Genomic DNA, 26733 nt, shown 5'->3' with positions numbered 1-26733 from the left:
AATAGAGAATCTTGTCATCAGCAAATAGTGACAGCTTGAGTTTCTCTTTTCCTGTTCGTATCCCTTTAATTTCTTTAGTTTGTCTAATTGCTCTGGCTAGTATTTCAAGTATGATGTTGAATAGAAGTGGTGAAAGAGGGCATCCCTGTCTTGTTCCAGTTTTTAAAGAGAATGCTTTCAGTTTTTCTCCATTAAGAATGATATTGGCCATGGGCTTAGCATAAATAGCCTTAACAATGTTCAGGTATGTTCCTACTATCCCTATTTTTTCTAGTGTTTTGAGCATGAAGGGGTTTTGTATTTTGTTGAATGCTTTTTCTGTGTCAATTGAAATAACCATTGATTCTTATCCTTAAGTCTATTGATATGATGGATTACATTTATTGATTTATGGATGTTAAACCAACCTTGCATTCCTGGGATGAACCCCTCTTGATTGTGGTGCACTATCTTCTTAATATGTTTTTGGATATGGTTTACCAGGATTTTGTTAAGGATTTTTGCTTCTATATTCATCAAGGATATTGGTCTAAAATTTTCTTTCCTTGATGTGTCTTTGTCTGGTTTGGGTATGAGGGTGATATTAACTTTATAGAATGAGTTCGGTAGGGTTCCCTCCTTTTCTATTTCCTGGAATACTTTGAGAAGTATTGGAATGAGTTCTTCTTTGAAGGTCTTGTAGAACTCAGCTGAGAATCCATCTGGTCCTGGGCTTTTCTTGGTTGGTAGGCTTTTGATGGCTTCTTCTATTTCATTGCTTGAAATTGATCTGTTTAAATTGTGTATGTCCTCCTGGTTCAGTTTGGGAAGATCATATGTCTCTAGAAATTTGTGTATGTCTTTGGTGTTTTCTATTTTGTTGGAATATAGATTATCAAAGTAGCTTCTCATTTATGTTATATATTTCAGTGGTGTCTGTTGTGATATTTCCTAGTATTTTCTAAATTCTTGTTTTTACTTTTAAAACTACATTTATTTTCCTAGACAATCTCATCAATCACTTCAGTACCATTTATGCCTATATTCTTGCATCTTTATCTTTATCCTTGACCACTATTGAATTCTGGGTTCCTTATTCAAGGCCTTACTGGACATCTCTGATTGGATGTCTCACCTCATTATCTTTCATGGCAGGTAAACTCCTGTTTGTTAATTGGCATTAAATTCCACCCAGTCAGTCAAGACAGAAACTTGTTCTTTTTACTTTTCTTCCACACCACACATATAGTTGATGTTCAGGTCCTTTTTTAGTTTATTTTCTACTGTTTGTTCCTACTGTTATTACTTTAGCTAGCCCCTCATCGTCTGTTAAATATTAATACTTGAATCTTCACATTTACCTATAACTTCCTCATATCCCATTCTGTACAGTTATTAGCTGAAAATTTGATTATATTATATTCTAACTTTAGGCTTTTCTTGCTTATTGGATAAAGTCTTAAATTTCTCTTATGCCTTTAAGATTGATGAACCCTGTTAGTTATACCTGAACACCTTAGACAGCATAATTTAGAAGTAAAAGTAAAATGTTATTTTATTTTTGGTATTAGAGACTGAACCAGAGTTTTTTTTACCACTGAGCCATATTTATTTTTTATATTGATATAGGGTCTCACTAAGTTGCTTTAGAGCCTTACCAAATTGCTGAGACTGGTCTTGAACTTGTGATCCTCCTGAGTCATTGGAATTATAGGTTTGCATCACTGTGCCATGCTGAAAGTGGAGTTTTGATGTTTTGATATTTGTAAATTAAGTGTGAGGATGGTGAGAAATAGTAATTGCTAGCATTTATCCAACTTTTTTTTTTTTTTTTTGGTACCAGGAATTCAATCTATGGGTGTTTAACCACTCAGCCACATCCCCTGCCCTATTTATTTATTTATTTATTTATTATTTAAAAATTTTTCTTATTGTAAACAAATGGGGTACATCGTATTTCTCTGTACTTGAAATAGAGGCATACCATTTGAGTAATCATACATTTACATAGGGTAATGGTGTTCGATTCATTCTGTTATTTTTTCCTCCCCTACCCACCCCTCCCACCACTCTTTTCCCTCCATAAAGTCCCTCCTTCTTCCATTCTCACCTCCCTCCCACCCCCTATTATGTGTCATCATCCGCTTATCAGCGAGATCATTCGTCCTTTGTTTTTTTTGAGATTGCCTTATCTCACTTAGCATGGTATTCTCCAGTTTCATCCATTTGCCTGCAAATGCCATAATTTTATTCTTCTTTGTGGCTGAGTAACAGTCCATTGTATATATATACCACAGTTTCTTTATCCATTCATCAATTGAAGGGCATCTCGGTTGGTTCCACCATCTGGCTATTATGAATTGAGCAGCTATGAACATTGATGTGGCTGTATCTCTGTAGTATGCTGATTTTAAGTTCTTTGGGTATGGGCCTAGGAGTGGGATAGCTGGGTCAAATGGTGGTTCCATTCCAGGTTTTCTAAGGAATCTCCACACTGCTTTCCAGAGTGGCTGCACTAATTTGCAACCCCACCAGCAATGTATGAGTGTACCTTTCCCCCACATCCTCGCCAACACCTATTGTTGCTTGTATTCTTGATAATCACCATTCTAATTAGGGTGAGATGGAATCTTAGTGTAGTTTTGATTTGCATTTCTCTTATTACTAGAGATTTTGAACATTTTTTCATATATCTGTTGATTGCTTGTAGATCTTCTGTGAAGTTTCTGTTCATTTCCTTAGCCCATTTGTTGATTGGGTTATTTGTATTCTTGGTGTAGAGTTTTTTGAATTCTTTATATATTCTGGAAATTAGTGCTCTATCTGAAGTATGAGTGGCAAAGATTTTCTCCCACTCTGTAGGCTCTTTCTTCACATTGCTGATAGTTTCCTTTGCTGAGAGAAAGCTTTTTAGTTTGAACAGGTTCTTGCTAAGTTGCTTAGGGCCTTGCTAAGTTGCTGAGGCTGTCTTTGAACTCACAATTCTCCTGCCTCAGCCTCCCAAGCCTCTGGGATTACAGGCATGTGCCACTGTGTCCGGCTATCCAGTGTTTTCTTTTTAATGTATAAGAGCTTATACCCTTTTACTGAATTACATATAATTCATTAGTTTGTTGTGTATAAGTTTCATCATTGAAACCTCATATACAACTAACTTCAGTGTGGCTTAAGTATTTTAAATACGGCTACTCCAAATTGCCATGTGTTGTAAATATAAAATATACATGTGACTTTTGAAGATAGCACATCAAAATGTAAAATATATCAGTAATTTTTAAAATTGATTATACATTACAATGATAATGCCTTGTATATATTAGGTTAAGTTAAAAGTGTTATTAAAATTAATTTTGTCTATTTACCTTTTTTAATGTGAGTACTAATGGATGGAGAGTACATTTATATTTTGTTTCATTGTATCAAGTTAAAATTAGTCTTGTATTTTATTTATTTATTTTTTGGTGTGGTATAGGGGCTCTAACTCAGGGGTCATCCACCACTGAACTATACCCCCAACCCTTTTTTTATTTTACTTTTAAATTTTTCTTTCTTTATTTTTTTGAGACAGGATCTTGCCAAGTTTCTGAGGCTGACCTTGAACTTGTGATCCTCCTGCCTCAGCCTTTGGAGTTGCTGGGATTATAGACTTGTTCCACTGCACCTACTTTTTGTTAATTTCTTTCACTGTTTTTAGGTTCTGGAACTGATATGCACTCGTGAGTCAGGAGCTGTCTTTGAGGCTGGAGGTTTGAATTGTGTGCTTACCTTCATTCGTGACAGTGGACACTTGGTTCATAAAGACACTTTGCACTCTGCGATGGCTGTGGTATCAAGACTCTGTGGCAAAATGGAACCTCAAGATTCTTCATTAGAAATTTGTGTAGAATCTCTGTCTAGTTTATTAAAACATGAAGATCATCAGGTAAATAAATTGCTATTGTATACTTTCAGTTTTCAAAAAGTGATTTTTATAATATTCTCTATTTATGACTGATATACTATAATTTGAACTTTTTACTTGAGATAATCCCATTTTTTTTCTCATTTTATATCTGATAATTTTTTGGCAGTAAAATATTTTTTAATTATAAAAGTGATTGTGTTATGTTATGGAAATATGTAAACATTTTTACAGTTGTACTTATACTCTATTATTTTGTTGATTAGTACAGTTTTGTTGACTGAAAATAAGGTAGATTTCAGTAAAGTAAAGTAACTATTTATGATCTTATTTGTAAACCTTTATTGAATTAACATAGTTTAGAAAATAAGACTTGACTTTTCATGCCATTTTACTATTTAGAAATTATTTCAGTTGATAAGTCATATATTATTATCTTGGCAAAGTTGTACATGGTAATAATATTTTGATCTTTTACTGCTACATTCTTATGTTCTCTTATTTAAGCTGACACAATGAGATATAAGTACCATTATCATAGCAGTTTTACAGTTTGAGGGAACTGAGTCCTTAGGCAGTTAGATAACTTCCTCAGGTCACACAGCAGAATATGGAGCCATGATCCAAATCTAGACAGATTATACACTTTATCACTTTGCTAAATCTCCCTGTCTTATAATAAGTGTCAGAATTAAAATGATCAGTAGTAGCACCCCTTTTAAAAGCATTTCTTTTTTTTTATTTTTTATTTTTTGTAGTTGTAGATCGACAGAATGCCTTTATTTTATTTGTTTATTTTTATGTGGTGCTAAGGATCAAACCTTAGCTTGTGCTTCACAACATGCTAGGCAAGCACTCTGCCACTGAGGTACAGCCCCAGCCCAGTACTAGCCCTTTTTAGGTGAATTTTATCCAAGTGCCTGTTCTTTACATTACTAGGTTTCAGATGGAGCCCTACGATGTTTTGCATCACTAGCTGACCGATTTACCCGTCGGGGTGTTGACCCAGCTCCTTTAGCCAAGCATGGATTAACAGAGGAACTGTTATCGAGAATGGCTGCTGCTGGTGGTACTGTATCAGGACCATCATCAGCATGCAAACCAGGTCGAAGTACCACTGGTGCTCCTTCTGCAACTGCAGATTCCAAATTGAGTAACCAGGTATCAACAATTGTAAGTCTGCTCTCGACACTTTGCAGAGGCTCTCCAGTAGTAACACACGTAAGAGTGTTTTTGAATTTTTGCTCTTTAGTCTTTTAGAAAAAGTATTTTTGTGTAATGCAAATGTGTTAAACTTTTTTCTATCATTTTCTTTCTAGGATCTCCTGAGGTCAGAGCTTCCAGATTCAATTGAAAGTGCATTACAGGGTGATGAAAGATGCGTGCTTGATACCATGCGCTTGGTTGACCTTCTCTTGGTGCTGTTATTTGAAGGAAGAAAGGCTTTGCCTAAATCTAGTGCTGGGTCTACAGGCAGAATTCCAGGACTCCGGAGATTAGATAGTTCTGGGGAGCGCTCACATCGGCAGCTTATAGACTGTATTCGAAGTAAAGATACGGATGCACTTATAGATGCAATTGACACAGGAGGTCAGAAAATATAATTTTTTAAATATAAAAACTCTGAGATAAGGAATTATAGTCAATTTTTAGTTTCTTAGTTTTGGACAGTTTTCTTAGCAGTTGTGCATGCTGTGACTAACCCCTTGAATATTCTCCCTTTTATATACAGTGGCATAATTATCAGCCTTTCATGTATGGTAGGACCTGGATGGATGCTTGTTGAATGAGTGAAATGTCTATAGAATTTGAAATTAACGTTTTTTTAATCACCTGAAGGAGATTTTGCCAGTTATAATGTGAATTGCAGGTTGAATTTAGGGCTATTTTATCAAGATTGCTGGAAATTAACATGAGTAAATTATAGGAATATATAATAAGTTTTTTTAGCCTATTGCATGAGGTGATGAACAAGTATAAATTTACAAAAGTTGCTTCTGGTACATCAAACTTATTTTTTTGGATTATGTGTGTGGATTGGCTTCTTTTATATGGTTGTGTTATGCAAGTAGTATGCTGTTGAACTGTATACTTTAATTTTTCCTTCATGTTTATTTTTAAGGTGTAAAGCCTTATGAATCCCAGTGGTTTAAAAATTTTAGAATGCTTTTTCTTAGCTGATCTTAGGTATGCTGATTATATACTACTTTACAGTTGATTTCGATATTTAAAATTTTCTTTCCTCTGTATGTGGTGGATTATTAATAATAGTCTTTAAATGATTCAAATTTTAGAAAAGTTCAGAATTTTTTGGCTTTGAAAATAATTTTTTTTCCTTCAAACTTTTAGCCTTTGAAGTAAATTTTATGGACGACGTGGGTCAGACTCTATTAAATTGGGCCTCTGCTTTTGGAACTCAGGAAATGGTAAGCTAATAAATAAGAGCTATTATCTTTCTATTTATTTATTGATATTGGAAATTGAACCCAGGGGCACTGTACCACAGAGTTACATCCCCAGTTCTTTTTATTTTTTATTTTGAGATAGGGTCTTGCTAAGTTGCTGAGGCTGGCCTTGAACTTGAACTTGCCGTCCTCCATCCTTAGCCTCCCTAGTTGCTGGAACTATAGGCATGTGCCACCATGCCCTACAGAGCTAGGGCTTTAAATTAAGGATAGAGGAATTAATATAGCAACTTTATGGTTCTTTATCATTTTACAGGTAGAATTTCTTTGTGAGAGAGGTGCTGATGTTAATAGGGGTCAAAGGTCATCATCCTTACATTATGCTGCATGTTTTGGAAGACCTCAAGTAGCAAAGGTAAAAGCCAGGTTTTTAAATTATTAATCTGTAACAATTGCAGGGTTCAGAAATTACAGTGATATGAAAACTTTCATTCTGCTAAGTTATGCTTCCATACTATTTCCATCCATTCCATTCCCCCTTTTCCACTATAAATTTTTGTTTTCGTTTTTGTTTTGCGTTGCTGGGGATTGAACTCGGCACTTTACCACTGAGCTACATCTCCAACTCCCCTTTTTTTCCTCATTTGAGAAAAATTCCCATTCAGTTGCTGATGCTCTCCTTGAACTTGCACTATTTCTGCCTCAGCCTCCCAAGTCTCTGGGGTTTATAGGTGTGCATCACTGTTCCTAGCAGTGAATGTTTTTTATTAATATTTTTTTCAGTGCTTCTTAATATAGATTCAAGTAAAAACACAAATATATAATATGCTTATTTCCTTTTTATGGAAAATAAAACATATATACCAGTCTGTTCTTTCTTTCATTTAGTAATATATATTGGAAACCACTCCCCATTAGGATATAGAGAACTTTCTACATCTGCATACTTAGCCCTTGTGGATATACAAGTTAATTCAACCAGTCACCTAATGGTGAACATGTGTTTGTTTCTGATTTCTTACTCTTGTCAACAAATAAGTGTAAATATATTTGTTGTTTTTGTCAGTAAAGCAGATACTGTGTTTTTAGAAGAATCAGCATTTTTGACTCCTACTTCAGGGGTTTCTTTTTATAGGTAGAGAAATTGAGATTCCAAGAGGTCAAATGGAAAAAAATCAAATTAAATGTATGATCTGGGCCTCCAGAATCTGTCTGTTGTGAATTAATTTGGCATAATGCAAGGCTACTCCACTTTGAATTCAGGCACACCTGGATTCAGGTTCACCTCACACATAAAAAAAGCTGTGTGCCCTAGGGCAAGTTTCTTAAGTTTTGACTTGAATTTTTTTTTTTTTTCCTGTGAAATGGGTTTATACTCCTAGCAAGATTATTTTGAGAATTAGAAAAAAATACATTTAAAGCATTTATTGTGATAGCACATCTTAGGTGCTCCGATGATAGCTGCCATTATTGTCACCTTTACAGTGCAGTAAAATCTTTATGTATTAATTTACTTTTTTGTGGTACTGGGGATTGAACGCAGGAGAGTTCTACCACTGAGCTACACCCCAGACCTATTTCAGGATTTCAGATATTTTAATTTTTTAAAGATGATTCATTATTATAGTACAACATAGCTTATGTATCTAAAAGTGCATTGTGATATTTTTTAAGGTGCCGGGGATCCAACCCAGGATGTCATGCATGCTAGGCAGGCATGCTACCAGTGTGCTGTTCCCCAGCCCCATTGTAGATGTTTTTAAAGTCAGCCAGTTAATGAAAAAGTTTTTAGTGAGCCATTGTGATTTAGTAAGTCCTTCATCATGGGATTATGATGCCAGGTTTAGGGTGATATGGTGGGAATAGAGGTGAAGGACAGTTCTTGATGATTATTTGGCAAATTGGAACGTAACTTAATTTGAGGGATAATAAATAACCAAATAAAATTAATCTAAAGTTTTTTCAAGATATGAATAACTCGTTTTAGGGTGATGAATAGATTTGGATTAGTACCTGCATGATTTTAGTAATTCTGCAAATCTTTAGAGTGCAAAGTTGATGTCAAAGAAATCAGGTATTGTTGTATTCAAATTAAATGCTTTTCTTCTCAAGACTCTGTTACGGCATGGTGCAAATCCAGATCTGAGAGATGAAGATGGGAAAACTCCTTTAGATAAAGCTCGAGAAAGGGGCCATAGTGAAGTAGTAGCTATTCTTCAGTCTCCAGGTGAGTAGTAAATTCTTTGCTTTTAGGCCATCTGGTATTACTTTTCAGCTTCACTTCCCATGGAAGTAGCTTTTTGTAGACACCTTATCATTATATAAATCAACACTTACTATGTACATATATCCTTACATTTGATAAACAGTTTAATGTTCTGTGTTCTTGAGACTATGACTACATGATTCCAGAATGATCAAAACCTAAAAAGTTAAAGGGATTTGAGACTGTCAGATAAAGAATACTTGGATATCATGTAGATGAAGTAATCTGGTCAGATTTTTCAGTTTTTGTAGAGTTGACGAATGTAGATATTCTACAAAATAGTTTCTGGAATCAAATTGTGTATCCAAAATTATTTTCTTAATTATTTATTCAACTCATTGAAGATATTAATATTCTTTGCTGGGTACTGTAGCACATACCTGTAATTCCAGTGACTCAAGAGGTTAAGGCAGGAGAATCACAAGTTTGAGGCCAGGCTCAGCAACTTAGTAAGACCCTGTCTCAAAAGAAAAGACAAGAAAAAAAAGGAACTGGGGATGTAGTTCAGTGGTAAAGTGCTCCTGGGTTCAAGCCCCTGTGTTAAAAAGCTATTAATATAAAAACACTGGTAATAGATAAAATGTTCTAGTTTCAGTTTATTTATTGTTAGAGATGATTATAGCTCCCCCCCTCCAATGGTGGGGATTGTAGGCAAGTACCTTAATACAGAGCTGTATAGCCCCAGCACCTAGGTAATTGTAGTTTGAAGTGGATTTATCTTAAGGTATTTTTTTCTTAAAAAGAAAAGTTTCCAAAAAAGTATTTCTTTGAACGATATTTTGTCTGCAGGTGATTGGATGTGTCCAGTTAATAAAGGAGATGATAAGAAAAAAAAAGATACCAACAAAGATGAAGAAGAATGTAATGAGCCCAAAGGAGATCCAGAAATGGCACCAATATACTTGAAAAGGTTATTGCCAGTGTTTGCACAAACGTTTCAGCAAACTATGCTGCCTTCAATAAGGTAGTTATTCATGCTATTTGTATTTGTTAAATTGTTTCAGCTATATGGTTTTATTTATCTCCCCTTTCCTGAAGTCTTAGAGATTTATTTTAACATTAAAAAGGTATAGTGAGAATAAAAATTTGATTAGATGTGAGGAAATCCTCTCCTTCTGATGATCTGTTTTAAGAGAAAATATTTTTAAAAAATCAAGAGAATTAGATCCTTAGTTTTTTTTTAGTTGTAGATGAACACAATACCTTTGTTTTGTTCATTTAGAATTTTTGATGTGATGCTAGGGATGGAACCCAGTGCCTCACACGTGATAGGCAAGTGCTCTGTCACTAAGCCAGGACCCCAACCCCTAGATCTATAGATTCTTAACACAGTTTTAGTACCTCTCTGAGTATTAACTCACTAGATAAATTTTGATTAATATAACAAGTAGTTGTTGAATTTTGGAGGCCTGTTGGTAGGATCAGTGTGAGATGGCCATTGGAGGAGTTACACAGACAAATGAGACCTGGATTACTGCAGGTCTTGCTTATTTTCCTTGGAGACCAGTGAGGAAATATGTAGCAATACAGAGTAGTTCATGATAGCTGAGACATAATCACTGTCAGTGTTCTTTGGGAATATAAACCATTTAATAAATAATTGGCCTTGGCAAATTGGAAAAGGTTTTATCAGAGTTGAGATTTAAATTGTGGTTTAAAGGCTACTTATTAATTTTCTAGGACAGATAGATTTGGAAGAATGGGTAGGGAATGGTATGTACAAATACAGTGAGGTATGAGTTGATCTAGCAGCATTTACTGGTGGCACTCCCTTTACAGTGTATCTGTAGCCTGCCATTTCTGATCACTTTTTGTTAATACTGAGGTCTAAGCTACTGTAGATTGTAACTTGACTACCATGGAAGCCTCTTAATGAGTCTCTTTTTCTTTCATGTAATTCTACAATCTGCACATATTAGGCTAAATCACATTTTAAGTTATAATTAATACTATATCATTGTCCTCTTTGAATCCTCAGTTGCTTCTTGTTGACAGTGAATAAAACTCACCTCCTTAACTCTCAGGATTGCAAGGGCTTCACAATTCTTAGCCAGCTTCCTGATCTCATTCAGCCCTGTTTAACCTCAAGCCCATTACACTTAACTCTGTTAGCCTTCTTTCTGTTTTTGGACACTCCAAATACATCTCTACCTTAGGCTTTTGCCCTTTATTCCCATCTGCTTGAAACTTTCTGTCCCCAGATCTTCTGAATGGGTGGTTGGTTTTTACCATTCAGATATGACACTTAAATTTTTAAAAAAATTTTTATTTTTGTGGTGCTGGGGATCAAACAGGGCCTTATCCATTCTGTACAACCTAGTATACCTTTTATGTCAGTCATATTTTATTGTCTTCACAGAGCTTACACTGTCTGAAAATTTGCTGGTTTTTTTTTTTTTTGTTTTATTGTCTGTCTCCCCTCTGAAATAAGTACCATGAGAGCTGGCTTGTGTACTGCTCTATTTGTATAGAGGCTAGGAGATATAGAATAGAGCTTTATGTTTTGGTCCTCATATATTTACTGAATGGTTGAATTAACGTTTTGTTACCAATTTTTAAAGTATTTTTATATTAATGGAGTACAGGACATGATTAGAAAGTACAGTGAATAATGTTAAAAAGGTAGATGGGAGCTTTTTATGACCTATGAAATCCTTTGAGGGGAGGGTGATGTGCGTACTTTACCCACAGTTAAAGGATTATTAAAGACCTATAAGGAAATTTGACATAGTTAGATTTTTGATTTATAAAGGTAGCTTTGCCAATCTAGCAGAGAGAAGGATTGGCATAGGGCAAGAATGAAAACAGACCTCTTAAGTGTTTGCTACAATAGAAACTTCAGATAGTAGTAATGGGAATAGATTGAGTTGTTGGGAGATAGATTGTTTAGGGACTGGTGATGAATTAGATATGAAGAAAAAGAGGGAGTGAAGGGATAAATACCAGCTTTTTGATTGAGTGGGAATTTGATCTTAATCAGTTTAAATTTAGGATATTTGTAGTTTTGTAAGATTTAGGTCTCTCAGATATCAGTATTATGGCCAGTCTTCTTTAAATAAGAGAGAAGAAGCTGGCAGCAAAATAGTTTACTGTGAATATTTAAGAACCTGGTTTTTAATTCTTCCTGAAATAGATAAAGCTACAGAAGTGTAGGTGTTAGTGGGCCACTTTTTTGGTCTTTTTTAATACAAAAGACTTGAATCATCTTAAGAAATGAGTGAGTTTAATTTTAAACAAGACAGTTTGGGTTGAAATTTTTAGAGGACTGGTAAAAGAATCCTCAGATGTATTTGGAATAGAACTGCTTTGTGATAATGCCAGCAGAAAATTATTAAGTATGCTGTTATATACAGAATTGTTTTATTAGGTGATTGTTTTCTATCATCCTTTTAAATATTTGGAGATTATCTGAACATAATTTTAACTTTAGCATATTTGATGCTAAATTCTACCAGGTAAAAATTAGTGGCTACATTGAATTATGACTAGAAAGACAGTGTGTCTTAGTTAAGAGTTCAGGTGGTGGAATGAGCTCAAACTGTCCAAATGCTAGCTAGCATTGCCACTTCCTAGACAGGTGACCATGGACAAAACTAAACTCCATCTTGGTTGTTTCATCTCTAAGATGAGGATAATTATACTTAATTCTCTTCAGGTGTGAGATTAAAAATTAAATGTTACACGTTTTAGCACAGTGCCTAATATCTTAGATATATAAAAAATGATAGTTCATATTTTGGAATTATTTAACAGTATTAAAGGGAAATAGTTTACAATCTCAGGTTTTACCATTTTGGATTAAAATCTTGTTGAAGGGTAAACAACTTTGAATCAGAGCGTTAAAGGAATGTTGATGTACACTCACATTAGTTATTGTCTATCTATATTGGACTGTGCATGATGTCTGTTCAGGGAATAAAGGGCAGACAACAGAACAGTGATGGCTTGAAAACAGTGACTAGCAGTATCAGTTTTATAAAAACCCAATTATTCCTTCTGTAGGATGCTACACTAAGGAATTCTCTACTTAGTCTTAAAAGATAGGCTACGTTGAATTTTGAAGAGGTCTGGTAAGTAAGCATCCTAGGAGCTTGTGTTAATAACTGGACAAAAATTGAATCTACTTTTCAGCAATTCACAGATCCTTAGCATCCATTTATTTTTTAAATGGATTTGAGAAAAGTACACTTGGTTGGATAAAGGGGGAAATTGTTCTTGGATGAGAATACTAAATAATCTCAAGATATAAAATTCTTCCAAAATTAATTTATAGGTTATGCAGTTCTAAAGAAAATAGCTACAGAATTTGTTTTAGAACTTGACAGATCCCAAGGTTCTTCTGGAGGAATAAATAGGTGAGATTATTAAAGAAAAGTGTGGAAAGCTAGTGTAAACTTTTAGTAATGAAATTTGTTGTAACTAGTAGAAGAGTGTTAATCAATAGAAGAATACTATCCCTCAAAAAGTCAGTTATAAACAGGAATTAAGTGTATTATAATGGAGGTTTCTCTGATCATTTAGGGGAAGGATGATTATTAAATGGTACCAGAATATCTTTGTAGTTTGATTTTAAAAATAAGCTTAGTTTTTTTTTTTTTTTTTGTCTATTCTAAATCACAAATTCTGGAGCATTTAAAATAAAAATTTAAAAAGCCCTTAGGAAAACATAGTGTTCTCTAATTAGACCTTGATTGAAAAAATTACTTTTTTAAAAATATTATTTTTTATTCTAATTAGTTAAACATAACAGTAGAGTGCATTTTGATACATCATACATAAATGAAGCTTAACTTCTCATTTGTCTGGTTGCACATGATGTAGAGTTACACAGGTCACATAATCATAATGCACGGAGGGTAATAATGTCCAATTCATTCTACTATCATTTCTATCTCCATGCCCCCTATCCTCCCTTCACTCCCCTGGAAGAACCACTTGAAAGTTGTTTGCATTAGTCAAATCTGACATTTTGGGGCTGATTTTGTGGCTCAGTGGTAGAACATTTGCCTAACATGTGTGTGAGGCATTGGGTTTGATCCCTACCACCACATAAAAATAAATAAATAAAGTTATTGTGTCCATCTACAACTAAAAGTATTTTTTCTAATCTGTCATTTTGTTTTATTGTATATGTTTTTTCCTCTGTTTGTTTTTGTTTTGCAGTGCTAAAGATTGAACCCAGGGCCTTGCACGTGCTGGGCAAGGGCTTTACCACTGAGTTGTATTCTCTACCCTCCCACCCACCTCTTTTTTTTGTTGTTGTTGCAGGGTCTTGCCTAGTTGCCCAGGTTGGCTTCAAACTGGTGATCCTCCTCTCTTAGCCTCCAGTTTAGCTGGGGTTACAGGGTTATGCCACCCTATCTAATGTGTTTTATTTTTTTGAGAGGTGAGATTTTACTCTGTTGCCCAGGGTGGCTTTGGAACGCCTAAGCTCAAGGAGTCCTCTTTCCTCAGTATTCTCAGTAGCTGAAACTAGAGGCTCACATTGCCATGCTTGGCTAAATCTGTTATTTAAAATTTGTCATATATTAAAAAACTTCTATATGGCAAAAACAAATATTTCCCATAGCACCAAAATATAAACTCTTAATCCAAATAAATATACCAGCCTGGCCTGGGGTTGTGGCTCAGTGGTAGAGCACTTGCCTGGCACACATGAGGCCCTGAGGTTTGATCCTTAGCATCACATAAAAATAAAGGTATTGTGTCCACATACAACAAAAAAATTAAAAAAACAATATGCCAGCAGATTGGTATTTATTAGCAAATATGTCCAAGGGATTCTATCCTTATTATACAAAGAGTTTATATATAACACATTCCTAACTCATAACAGCTCAGTATGTGATAGAGCAGGCAAATGACATTCTTTTTTTTTTAATTTATTTTTTCATGTGGAGCTGCTGAAGATTGAACCCAGAGCCTTACATGTGCTAGGCAAGTGCTCTGCCACTGAGCTATAACCCCCGCCCCCAATAGACATTCTTATGCTGTTGTTAATTCAAATAAATCGTGATATAAAACTATTATAGAGAAATTCTAATTTTATAATGAAAAATAGCCATTAACAAAAACTGCAAGGTACTAATCCTGTTAGGACAATTTGTCCTCTGTCCACCTAACATTTTTATAATGTACTTGAATGTGTAATAAGGCACATTTATTAAAACAATTAAAATGCTGTGAATTCATCTAGAAAGAGCTATGAAATATGTAGAGAACCCATGCTGTAGAAATATAGCTGTTAGATGTTTTTCTAGGATGTTTATGGCAATTTTTACTTCTCTATTCTTCCATCCAGTCACCTCAAGCTTAATGATATCTGCAGCTTGCATCCTGAACATTGTTAGATACTCAAAAAAGATTGTTAAATGAATTGATTATTGACTCATAATAGAACAGTCTTTTCTTGGTCTGTTATAATTTCAGTGAGTGTGAATGTACATATAATTTAAAAGAACAGGTTATTTATTAACAAATTGAGGTTAGTTTGTGTGGCTTTATTAAGTGTCTTTCATGTTCCAAGCAAGCAATGGGTGAATAGAAGAGAAAAGAGATATGCCAGATTAACAGTGGGAATATTTTGGGGTATGGGATTATTAGTATCTATTTATATGAGAAATAGCTGTAGTGAACATGACAAAGGACAGAAATACTTTAATTCAGAGTTTGTTATTCATGTAGACTACCAAGTGTTTGAAGTTGTTAGAGCTTTGTATTGGGTTATAGGAAATTTTATGTTAGTTACAAGTTATACCATTTAATTTTATAGTAATTGCAGTATTTTTTACTTGATCTTATAAAATTAACCTGGCATGTTAACAGTGACACTAGTTAAATGTAACATAGAATAGTAAGTTTATTATGAGCTCAATATATTAATAATAGGAAGTACAATTACCTCAGTAGTAAACATAAACTATTGTGTTAGTATTGCATACTAATTTTTTTGTATTTATTAGGTACTTTGTTTTAGCAGCATACAGAGTTCAATGTTGACTGGGCGTAGTGGTGCACACCTGTAATCTCAGTAATGCATGAGACTGAGGCAGGAGGATTGCAAGTGCAACACCACTTTGGGCAATTTAATGAGAACCTATCACAAAATAGAAAATAAAAAGGACTGGGGATGAAGTAACACATCCCTGAATTCATTCCTCAGTACCACAAAAAACAAAACACCTTACTATTGGATACTTTAGTTTTCATTAATGCATAGTTGCACTTTGGTTTATTTTAGCTTCTTAACTTGGCTTCATAAAATTATTCTTTTTATTTTCAAGGAAAGCAAGTCTTGCTCTAATTCGAAAAATGATTCATTTTTGCTCTGAAGCACTATTAAAAGAAGTTTGTGATTCTGATGTTGGTCACAATTTGCCTACGATATTAGTGGAAATCACTGCAACTGTTCTTGATCAAGAGGTCAGTTTCTTACCTTTCTTGAAACTCTTATAGCTTTAATTCCCTTTAGATGGTAATCAATAAAATAAAAGTTAATTTTAGCAAATCCTTTTGTCTGCAAATTGCTTTATTTGTTTAGGCAACTAAAGCTGTTTTTATAATTTTCCCTTGATTTCCTTGCTTTCATGTATCCTTTTTTCCCCCCCCAGGATGATGATGATGGTCACTTGTTGGCTTTGCAGATCATAAGGGATCTAGTAGATAAAGGTGGTGATATATTTTTGGATCAGCTAGCCAGACTTGGTGTAATTAGCAAAGTGTCAACTTTGGCAGGTCCTTCCTCTGATGACGAGAATGAAGAGGAATCAAAACCAGAAAAAGTGAGTGATCTTAATGGTAGTGATATCAGGAATAGGGTTTGTTTTAAAGAAATGTATATTCAGTTTATGCTTTTTTGATACAATAATTGTAATAAGAAATAGTATTATTTATTTTTAATTGGTCATTTTTCTTTTAAGTGAACAGAAAAATTCCTAACATAGTTAAGGAATATCAGAATACCTTATATCTACATTCACTAGTTAATATTTTGCCCCATTTAGCATATTCACAGACACTTGAGTATATGTATACATTTTAAGAATATTATTTGAGGGTAAGCTGGATACATCATGTCCCTTTTTACACCTAAATACTTCACCAAAAATAGAACAGAAAAACCTCAGCACACATTCTTTTATATATTTCTAGTACAATTATTACAGTTATCAAAAATCATAAAGTTAATACTTAAGGACTAGGGATATAACTCAGTGGTAGAGTGTTTAACTAGTGTGTGTGATGCCCTGGGTTTAATCCCTAGCATTGTGAAAAAAAATTTTAGTATTTATATAAAACTGATACTTAATCCAGAATCAGCATTCAATTTTTGTCATCCTCCCTAATGTCTTTAACGGCAAAATTTTTTTCCCTCATTCAGAGTCCAGTCCAGGAAACACACATTACATTTGGTATAATGTTCCTGAGAACACATAACAGTTTATTCAGTCTTATATTTTTCTTTGATGTCCTTTTTTTTTTTTTAATTGTAAACAAATGGGGTACAACTTGTTTCTCTGGTTGTACATGAAGTAGAGGCATACCATTTGTGTAATCATACATTTACATAGGGTAATGGTGTTTGATTCATTCTGTTATTTTTTTCCTCCCCTACCCACCCCTCCCACCACTCTTTTCCCTCCATAAAGTCCCTCCTTCTTCCATTCTCACCTCCCTCCCACCCCCTATTATGTGTCATCATCCGCTTATCAGCGAGATCATTTGTCCTTTGTTTTTTTGAGATTGCCTTATCTCACTTAGCATGATATTCTCCAGTTTCATCCATTTGCCTGCAAATGCCATAATTTTATTCTTCTTTGTGGCTGAGTAACAGTCCATTGTATATATATACCACAGTTTCTTTATCCATTCATCAATTGAAGGGCATCTCGGTTGGTTCCACCATCTGGCTATTATGAATTGAGCAGCTATGAACATTGATGTGGCTGTATCTCTGTAGTATGCTGATTTTAAGTTCTTTGGGTATGGGCCTAGGAGTGGGATAGCTGGGTCAAATGGTGGTTCCATTCCAAGTTTTCTAAGGAATCTCCACACTGCTTTCCAGAGTGGCTGCACTAATTTGCAACCCCACCAGCAATGTATGAGTGTACCTTTCCCCCACATCCTCGCCAACACCTACTGTTGCTTGTATTCTTGATAATCACCATTCTAATTAGGGTGAGATGGAATCTTAGTGTAGTTTTGATTTGCATTTCTCTTATTACTAGAGATTTTGAACATTTTTTCATATATCTATCTGATGATTGCTTGTAGATCTTCTGTGAAGTGTCTGTTCATTTCCTTAGCCCATTTGTTGATTGGGTTATTTGTATTCTTGGTGTAGTTTTTGAGTTCTTTATATATTCTGGAAATTAGTGCTCTATCTGAAGTATGAGTGGCAAAGATTTTCTCCCACTCTGTAGGCTCTCTCTTCACATTGCTGATAGTTTCCTTTACTGAGAGAAAGCTTTTTAGTTTGAATATATCCCAGTTATTGATTCTTGCTTTTATTTCTTGTGCTATGGCAGTCATATTAAGGAAGTCTGATTCTAAGTCGACATGATGAAGATTTGGACCTACTTTTTCTTCTATAATATGCAGGGTCTCTGGTCTGATTCCAAGGACCTTGATCCATTTCGATTTGAGTTTTGTGCAGGGTGAGAGATAGGGGTTTAGTTTCATTCTGCTGCATATGAATTTCCAGTTTTCCTAATACCATTTGTTGAACAGGCTGTCTTTTCTCCATTGTATGTTTTTGGCACCTTTGTCTAGTATGAGAAAACTGTATTTATTTGAGTTTGTTTCTGTACCATTGATCTACCCGTGTATTTTGGTTCCAGTACCATGCCATTTTTGTTACTATTGCTTTTTAGTATAATTGAAGTTCTGGTATTGTGATACCCTGCTTCATTCTTCCTGCTAAGGATTGGTTTAGCTGTTCTGAATTTCTTATTCTTCCAGAAGAATTTCATGATTGCTTGCTCTATTCCTTGGTGTTTTTGAAAAGGGAGGACAATTTAGATAAAGAGCTTCACTTTGCATTTGTTTGTGTTTCTTTGTGATTAGATTTTATGTATTTTTAGTAGGAATATTAGAAAGGTGATGTTGTTCTTTTCTTATCTAATGTACCTTCTCAGAAACACGTCTTTACTCTGTTGCTGATGATGTTAACTTGAATCCCTTGATTGACTTTGTCTGTCATGTTTCTCTACTGTAATTCTCTCTCTCTCTCTCTCTCTCTCTCTCTCTCTCTCTCTCTTTTGAATATTTTTTAGTTGTCAATGGATCTTTATTTTATTTCTTTATATGTGTTGCTGAGGATTGAACCCAGTGCTCACACATGCTGGGCGAGTGCTCTTCCACTGAGCCACAACCCCAGCCCTGTAAAGTAATTCTTTTTCCTTCTGTAATTAATAAGCAGTTTGTAAGAAGATAATTTGAGGTCATGTAAATATGGCGTTTCTCATTAAGTTTTACACACTACTTTCAATATTCATTGATATTTTTGCCATAGACTGCAAATTTAAAATATACCTTATCCATCAATTAGTTTTCAGCAAAATTATTCCTAACATTTAGTGAATGCTTACTCTATATTAGTGATAAAATGGTATTAGTTTTGAGCATATAGTAGGGTATAGGTAGTAAATACAAAATTCTGAGGGATGCGAAAGAATGTGTGTATTTCTTAGATCTGGTTAATTATCAGAATCACTGTGGCATTTAAGAAAAAAACAAATGTATTGTCCATATTCATTCCTTGGGTTTTTTTGTTTTGTTTTGTTTTGTTTTGTTGGTGGTGGGGATTGAACCACTGAGACATACTGTCAACGCCTGACCTCAATTGAAATTATTCTCTGAAGAAATAGGCTATAGCAATCACAACCAAGATCCCAGCAGTCTTTTTTATAGAAATCAGCAGATTAAAATTTCTTATGTGAATGCAAAGGATCTACAGTGGCCAATGCAAACTTGGAAAGGAATAAAGTTGAAGCAAGATTTCAGTTCTTTTGTAAAACAGCCATCAAGAAGTATGGCAGTAGTCTGTAGATAGATTAATGACTTACATATTCTTGGTCAATTGATATTTAGCAAAATCGTTCAAACAATTCAATCAGGAAATGAAAATCTTTTTAAAAATGAACAAATGAATAATATATGCAAAACATTGAAACTCGACCCTTACCATATACACCATTTATAAGAATTAACAGCAGTGCATACTGAAATATATAAACTAAAATTGTAAAACTTCAGAGAAAAAAAGGAACTCTTCTGCTCTTCATACCTTGGCCTTGGCAAAGGTTTCTTAAATGAATCTTTAAAAGGTTAAAGTTTCTTAAATGAATTTTTAAGATGTTATAGTATAGCTAGGTGTGATGGTCACCCTTGTAATCCAAGCTGCTTGGTACACTGAAGCAAGATGATCACAAGTTATAAGGCCAGCCTGGGCAATTTAGTGACAGCTTATCTCAAAATAAAAATAGAAGGGACTAGAGATGTGGCTCAGTGGCATAGTGTCCCTAGGTTTAATCTTCAGCCTTGTCAGCGGCGGGGAGAAATATTATGCTAGAAACACAAAAATGAGTGAGTTGTACTTTATCAAAATTTTGTTCTGTTAGACTCTGTTGTTCTAAAAATACTATTTGACCTTTTTTTGAGGGGAGGGAAATGCTGGGGGTTGAATCCGAAGTCTTAATATGCTAACAAGCACTCTACCGTTGAGCTCCATCCATAGCCCTCGTTTCATCTTTATTTTTGATGAATAATTTCAGTGCCTACAGTACTTGTAGTTTATCATTTTCAAATACTTTAAAAATGTTTCATGCTGCCCTATTAACACAGATTCTGGTAAGTTGTTTCCTTTGGATATATCTACTTCTGTGCCCATTTTTTACGACTTTTATCTCTGATTTTGAACATTTTCACTTTGACGCACCTTTCTATGTCTGGAGTATTTATGGGTTCACTTTTGCACCCTTTTGTATGTGTGTACTACTGCTTGATTAGATGTTCTTGTAATTTTCTTCATTCCAAATTGTCAATTTGGAATATATTTGACTGTTAATACTTCAAATATTTGTTTCTTCTCTTTTGCCTGGGTCTCAAATTACACGCACTTTAGACTACTTGTTATTGTTACATAGGTCACAGAAGCATTCTCTTCTTTTTTTTTTTTTTTTAAATTCCTGCCCTAGTCTTTTTTTGTTTTGCTTCATGCCTGATTGATTCTGCAGGTCTTTTTTTTTTTCCCTGCACTGATCACATCTAGGGAGATTTTCATTTTATGTATTGTATTTTTTATCTTTTTCTTCTGGTTTTCCCTTATGTTGATGTTTCCCTTTAAATTCTTGACAATATTTTTATTTGTTTTAGCATCCTTGTTTGATAGTTCTGTCAGCTCTTACTCTGGGTTTCCTTTCTGCTAATTACAAACCATATTTTCATGCTTCTTTGTTCAGTATTTTTTGATTGAATATTGGACATTCTGACTGTTAATTGTTGAGTGTTGAGTTTTGTGGGTTTTTTCTTGAAGAATGTTGAGGGTAAACTGTTAGTCTTGGAGAAAATTAAGTTTCTCTCAGGACTATTTTTTAAAGATTTACTAGAGTTGCTCTAGAATAGCTTTCACTATAGAGAATTTAAATGATTCCTAATATGTGATTCCTCTGAGATCTCCACCAACTGTCTTGGATGTTCTGTGAAGGTCTTCTGCCCTGGCTGTTTATAACACCCACAATGTCTGGTTACTTTGTATAATCTTTGAGTCTTGTTCAGTTTACAACATTCTAGTCGTTCTTTGCTCAGTCTTTAGAGCATGACCCTATACCTCAGTGGTCTAGTACTCTGGAAACCATGTTGCAGATTTCTGCAGGTCTTTTTTTGCTTATTTCCCTAATCCTGAACTCATTCTTAAAATAATCTAGTTGTCTCTAAGGCTTTAAACTCTGATCCCCAATTTATACTGCTGGACTTGTTGTCCCCCCGCCCCTGTCACTTTCTGTGACCCCAACCAGGAAATTGTTTCTGAGTTTATTGTTTTCATTTTCTTGGGGAATCACAGTTCTGTGTTGTCTGTTGTTCCATATTGGAAAATACTTATTTTCTTATGTCTTGTCAAGTTTATAGTAGATTCCAATGGATGTGAAAGTCTTGGTCCTTGTTAATCTATCCTGCCCTAGAGTAGAAATTCTTAGGTTTAGACAAATTCATAATCCCTATTTTTTGTGAACATTCTTAATCTTTAAATGCCAATAAAAACTTTTAGGATCCTAGGCTACGTCACAAAATGTTTGCAGGTTGATTTTTTTTTTCTTTTTTTTTTGGGGGGGGGGGCGGTGCTGGGGATTGAACCCAGGGTCTTGTGCTTGCAAGGCAAGCGCTCTACCGACTGAGCTATCTCCCCAGCCCCTTCATTTTTTTTAAAAAAAATGCTCTAAATAAAATATCTGTATGATCATAGAAATGATATAGTGTATTTGATTTAGTTGACCAAGGATGGGGCCTTTGAATTTATTTTTGGTTTTGATTAGCACATAGTAATTTTACACATTTGAGGGCCACATTGTGATAATTTGATTTGTGTATACAGGGTGTAATGATCAATTTGGGGTAATTAGCATTTCTGTCTTCTTAAACATTTATTATTTCTTTGTGTTTGGGAACCTTCCACTTGCTTTTATTTAGTTTTTTAAATTTTTGTAGACTATCATTACCCTGCTGGGATGTAAAACATTAGAACTTATTGCTCCTAGCTAGCTATATTTTGGTACCCATTATCCAGCCTCCTTCTATTCCAACTCTCCCTTCTCCTTTCTGGCTTCTAGTGACCACTGTTTTACACTATTCCAAGAGAGAATATGTATTTTAGCTTCTACATATAAGTGAGATTATGCAGTACTTGTCTTTTTTGTCTGTCTTATTTCACTTAATATAATGTCCTTCAGTTTCATGCACATTGCCACAGATGACAGGATTTCATTCTTTTTTAATGACCAAATAATCTATGTATATATGTCACATTTACTTTAAGACATTTATTTTGTTTTTTCTTTTTTGCGGTGCTTGGAATCAAACCTTGGGCCTCACATGCATTAGGCATGTACTGTACCACTGAGATATACCCCAAGCACAGAATTAATATATGTATGTATATATGCATGCATGCATATATGTATATGTGTCGTATTGGAACAAATACTGTACTGTTGAGCTAACATGCCTAGTCCCTTGGAATTTATTTTTTAAAGTTTCTCTGGTGATTCTGAGGCACAATTCAAGTATCATTGGTCCCATCTAAGTCTCCATTTGTTACAATTCATCAGACCCAAGAGATGTAGTGAATTTGCCAAGATATTAGAGTATTCATTAGATGTATATAGAACTCTCATCCATTAGTCTTTATCATTACACTTGAACATGATATAATTTAGGTCACTGAGGATTTTCGTAGCATTTTTAAGACTTAATTTTAAGATTCAGTTATAGGTAATTAGGTGATCATAATACATATTAAACTATAAGCATCTGAACATTGTGTTTAGTATTTTTATTTTCTAAATTTGATTCACAGTCAGGTTTTTAAGATACTTAATATTTGAAATAAAATGATTTTCTACATTTCATTGAATAATTCTACATATTTAGGAAGATGAACCACAAGAAGATGCTAAAGAATTACAGCAAGGTAAACCATATCATTGGAGAGACTGGTCAATCATCAGGGGAAGGGACTGCTTATATATTTGGAGTGATGCAGCAGCCTTGGAATTGTCTAATGGCAGTAATGGATGGTTCAGATTTATCTTGGATGGAAAACTTGCCACCATGTATTCAAGTGGTAGTCCTGAAGGTGGATCGGATAGTTCAGGTAATATTTTGTTTCAGTTAAAACACTTTTTTAGCTTCTACAGTTGGTTTTTCTGTTCATATTTTTGCTACCATTATCATAAAAGTAAGCACATTCTTGATGATTATGTGGTCAATTTCTTTAATAATAGGAGAAAAATTATACAAGAAAGCATTTCATAAAAACCTTTTTGTTTGTTTTGTTTTGCTTTTGCAGTATTGGGAATTGAACCCAGGGCCTTGCACATGCTGGGCAAGAGCTCTACCACTGAGCTTTATCCCCAGCCCTCATAATATCTTTTTATTGTATGAGACATGAATAGCACTGTAGCCATTTGTGATCTTTCAATCTTTAGATAAACCTGTCTTTTGTCATGTAGTGGTAAATGGCATGGATTTATTGCTTTTTCAATTTATAGCTTTTCTCAGAAGTTTCACTTTTAAAAAAAAATTATGCCTGTAGGATTGCTTTTATGCCTAACCTAAGTAGATCAAAGCAGTGAGAGGATGCCAGAGGACAAAACTCTGTACTAATCTTTATGTTATAAAATTGACAATCCAATAGGTAGTTTCTGTTTATTTTTAAACATAGAATATTTCAAAGGAATGAGGTTTTAAAACACAAGTATTTTGTCTTCATAGAAAGCAGAAGTGAATTCTTAGAGAAGTTACAAAGAGCCCGAGGCCAAGTAAAGCCATCTACTTCAAGTCAACCTATACTGTCTGCACCAGGACCCACTAAACTTACTGTAGGGAATTGGTCTTTAACATGCTTGAAAGAAGGAGAAATTGCTATTCATAACTCAGATGGTCAGCAAGCTACAATATTGAAAGAAGATTTACCTGGTTTTGTATTTGAATCTAACAGGGGAACCAAGCATTCATTTACTGCAGAAACTTCTCTGGGTAAGTATGTAGCTAAGTTTAGCAGGTAAGAATAAATGAACATGTAACGTTGCAATAAAGTATGTTCTGTGAATTGTTCTTTTGTTGTCCCACTCCTAAGGTTCAGAATTTGTGACTGGCTGGACTGGCAAAAGAGGCAGAAAACTGAAATCCAAGTTAGAAAAAACAAAGCAAAAGGTATACTTGTGAAATGTGCTTCTTTTCTATGTTTGATATTGAGTTGAAAAATTTTTAGTCATAGCTTATAAGCATTGAAAAACTTGAGGCAGCTGGGTGTGGTGCTACAGGTTGAGGCAGGAGAATTGTGAGTTCAGAGTCAGCCTCAGCAATTTATGGAGGCCTTAAGTGACTCAGTGAGACCTGTCTCTAATAAAATATAAAAAAGGACTGGGGATTTGACTCAGTGATTTTAAGTGCCCCTGGGTTCATTCCCTGGTACAAAAAACGAAAACAAAACTTAAGCCAGGTAACATAACCTTCCCAATATAACATTTTTAGTTTTCTATTTCTCTTTGTTCATTATTTTTTATAATTTACTTTTTATACCTAAACACCAACATTAAAACTGAATCAAAGCCAGGAATTAATGAGAAAAAGAATTAAGTTTAAATTGTTTACTATTTCTGACTTAATATCATAACTTCTTTTTTTGATAGTACAGAGGATCAAACACAAAGCTTTTTTTTTTTTAATAACATCCATTTTAATGACATTATGATAAAATATTCTTACTACCCAAAGTGATTTGTAGATTATAGGCAAAAATAGAAGAAAAAAAATAAAGAAAAAGAAACAGATAAGGAATCTTAAAAGACCTCAAATGGCCAACTGAATGTTTTTTATTTTTATTTAAAATTTTTTTTTAAATTTGTTCTTTTTAGTTCTACATGACAGTAGAATGTATTTTGATATATCATACATACCTGGAGTATAACTTCCATTTTTGTGGTTGTACATGATGTGGAGATACACTGGTCATGTATTCATATATGAACATAGCAATGTTATGTCTGTTTCATTCTGTCTTTCCCATTCCCGTACCCATTCCCTTCCCCCAGTCTAATCCTGTGAACCTCCACTCTTCCCCACCACCTCACCTATTGTCAATCAGCATCCACCTCATATCAGAGAGAACATTTAGCCTTTGGTTTTTTTGGGATTGGCTTATTTCACTTAGCATGATAGTCTCCAGTTCCATCCATTTACTAGCAAAAGCCATAATTTCATTTTTCTTTATTGCATTGAAACACAAGGTTTTTTGTATGCTGGGCAAGTGCTCTACCACTAAACTACATCCCCAACCCAGCTTTGTCACAAACCTTTAAACTCAGATTATTAATGATGATAATATTTTCAGTGACACAGTAGGATTGAAAATGATCATTATAGTTTCTAATCCAGATTTTGTACTTCTTGATAATGCAACTTAACTGCCTGACTCCAGATTCAGATCATTTTGGTGCTCAGTTTAATGGCTATCTTAGATGAAATCACAATATCAAAAAGATATAGGGTTGAGGGTGTAAGTTCAGTAGAGTGCTTGCCTAGCCATGTGCAAGGCCCTCATCCTTAGTACTAGGAGGGAAGCAAGATATAGGGAATACTCTCCATGTGCATTATTGAGTTCAAAATCAATATTTTTCAATTCTATTCAGTAGGTATGCATTGTTCTTTTAAAATGTGGCCAGTATAGTTCCATCTTTATTATTTCAGTTGCTCTTGCATTTTTTATTTTTAAAAAATAATTATAATTGGGACTGGGGCTATAGCTCAATTCGTAGAGTGCTTGCTTTGCGAGCACAAGGCCCTGGGTTCAAATCCCCAGCACCGCCAAAAAAAAAAAAATAATAATAATAATTATAATTAAGGGCTGGGGTTGTGACTCAGCACATGTGATGCCCTGGGTTTGATCCTCAGCACCACATAAAAATAAATCAATAAAAAGTATTATGTCCAACTACAACTGAAAATGTATTTTAAAAATATATATGTGATTAAAATAATCCATAGGGTCAACATTTTCTAGTTAAAAATGTTTATTTTACCTTTAATGGTAATATAAATAGTTTTTTAGAAATATATATGCAAAGAATGCTTATAAGTAGTCTCATTATTAGAGAGTACTTGTTCTTAATGCATGATTTGGAGCAGTTTTATGTAGAGAGCCAGGGAAGGTGCTCATACCTTCAGTTCCTTTTGTGAATGTAATGGGTCATCCTGAAGCTATTTCCTGGTGCTAGACTGGAAAGAACAGCTTCAGTTTTGTTTTTTTCTTTATATGTTGCCCCTTGTGGTTATGTAATTGTTGGATTGCTCCTGTGGTGTTTTTTTTTTGTTTTTTTTTTTTTTTTAATTTAAGGCCAAAGATTATTTATAATTTAGAATATGTTGAAGACACTTGAGAAAGAAATTTAATACTATTTAAGATA

General features: G+C 34.3%; 1 protein-coding gene across 6 annotated transcripts in view; it reads left to right on the top strand.

Annotated features, from left to right (window-relative positions):
* The window catches only part of Hectd1 (HECT domain E3 ubiquitin protein ligase 1), a 95258-nt gene that overhangs the window by 26633 nt on the left and 41892 nt on the right, over positions 1-26733 (top strand). For all 6 annotated transcript variants that reach the window (XM_047541609.1, XM_047541611.1, XM_047541608.1 and 3 more), the window contains 12 exons: positions 3674-3901; positions 4820-5101; positions 5200-5470; positions 6230-6306; positions 6602-6700; positions 8398-8512; positions 9341-9515; positions 15835-15973; positions 16162-16332; positions 23198-23420; positions 24041-24304; positions 24405-24481. In XM_047541609.1, coding sequence (XP_047397565.1) covers positions 3674-3901; positions 4820-5101; positions 5200-5470; positions 6230-6306; positions 6602-6700; positions 8398-8512; positions 9341-9515; positions 15835-15973; positions 16162-16332; positions 23198-23420; positions 24041-24304; positions 24405-24481 — 2121 coding nt within the window. The remainder of the gene's footprint in view (positions 1-3673; positions 3902-4819; positions 5102-5199; positions 5471-6229; positions 6307-6601; positions 6701-8397; positions 8513-9340; positions 9516-15834; positions 15974-16161; positions 16333-23197; positions 23421-24040; positions 24305-24404; positions 24482-26733) is intronic.

Source organism: Sciurus carolinensis, chromosome 2 (assembly GCF_902686445.1).
Source record: "Sciurus carolinensis chromosome 2, mSciCar1.2, whole genome shotgun sequence".
Lineage (NCBI taxonomy): Eukaryota > Metazoa > Chordata > Mammalia > Rodentia > Sciuridae > Sciurus > Sciurus carolinensis.
Note: the sequence above shows the minus strand (reverse complement) of the source record. Positions and strands in the feature narration are given on the sequence as shown.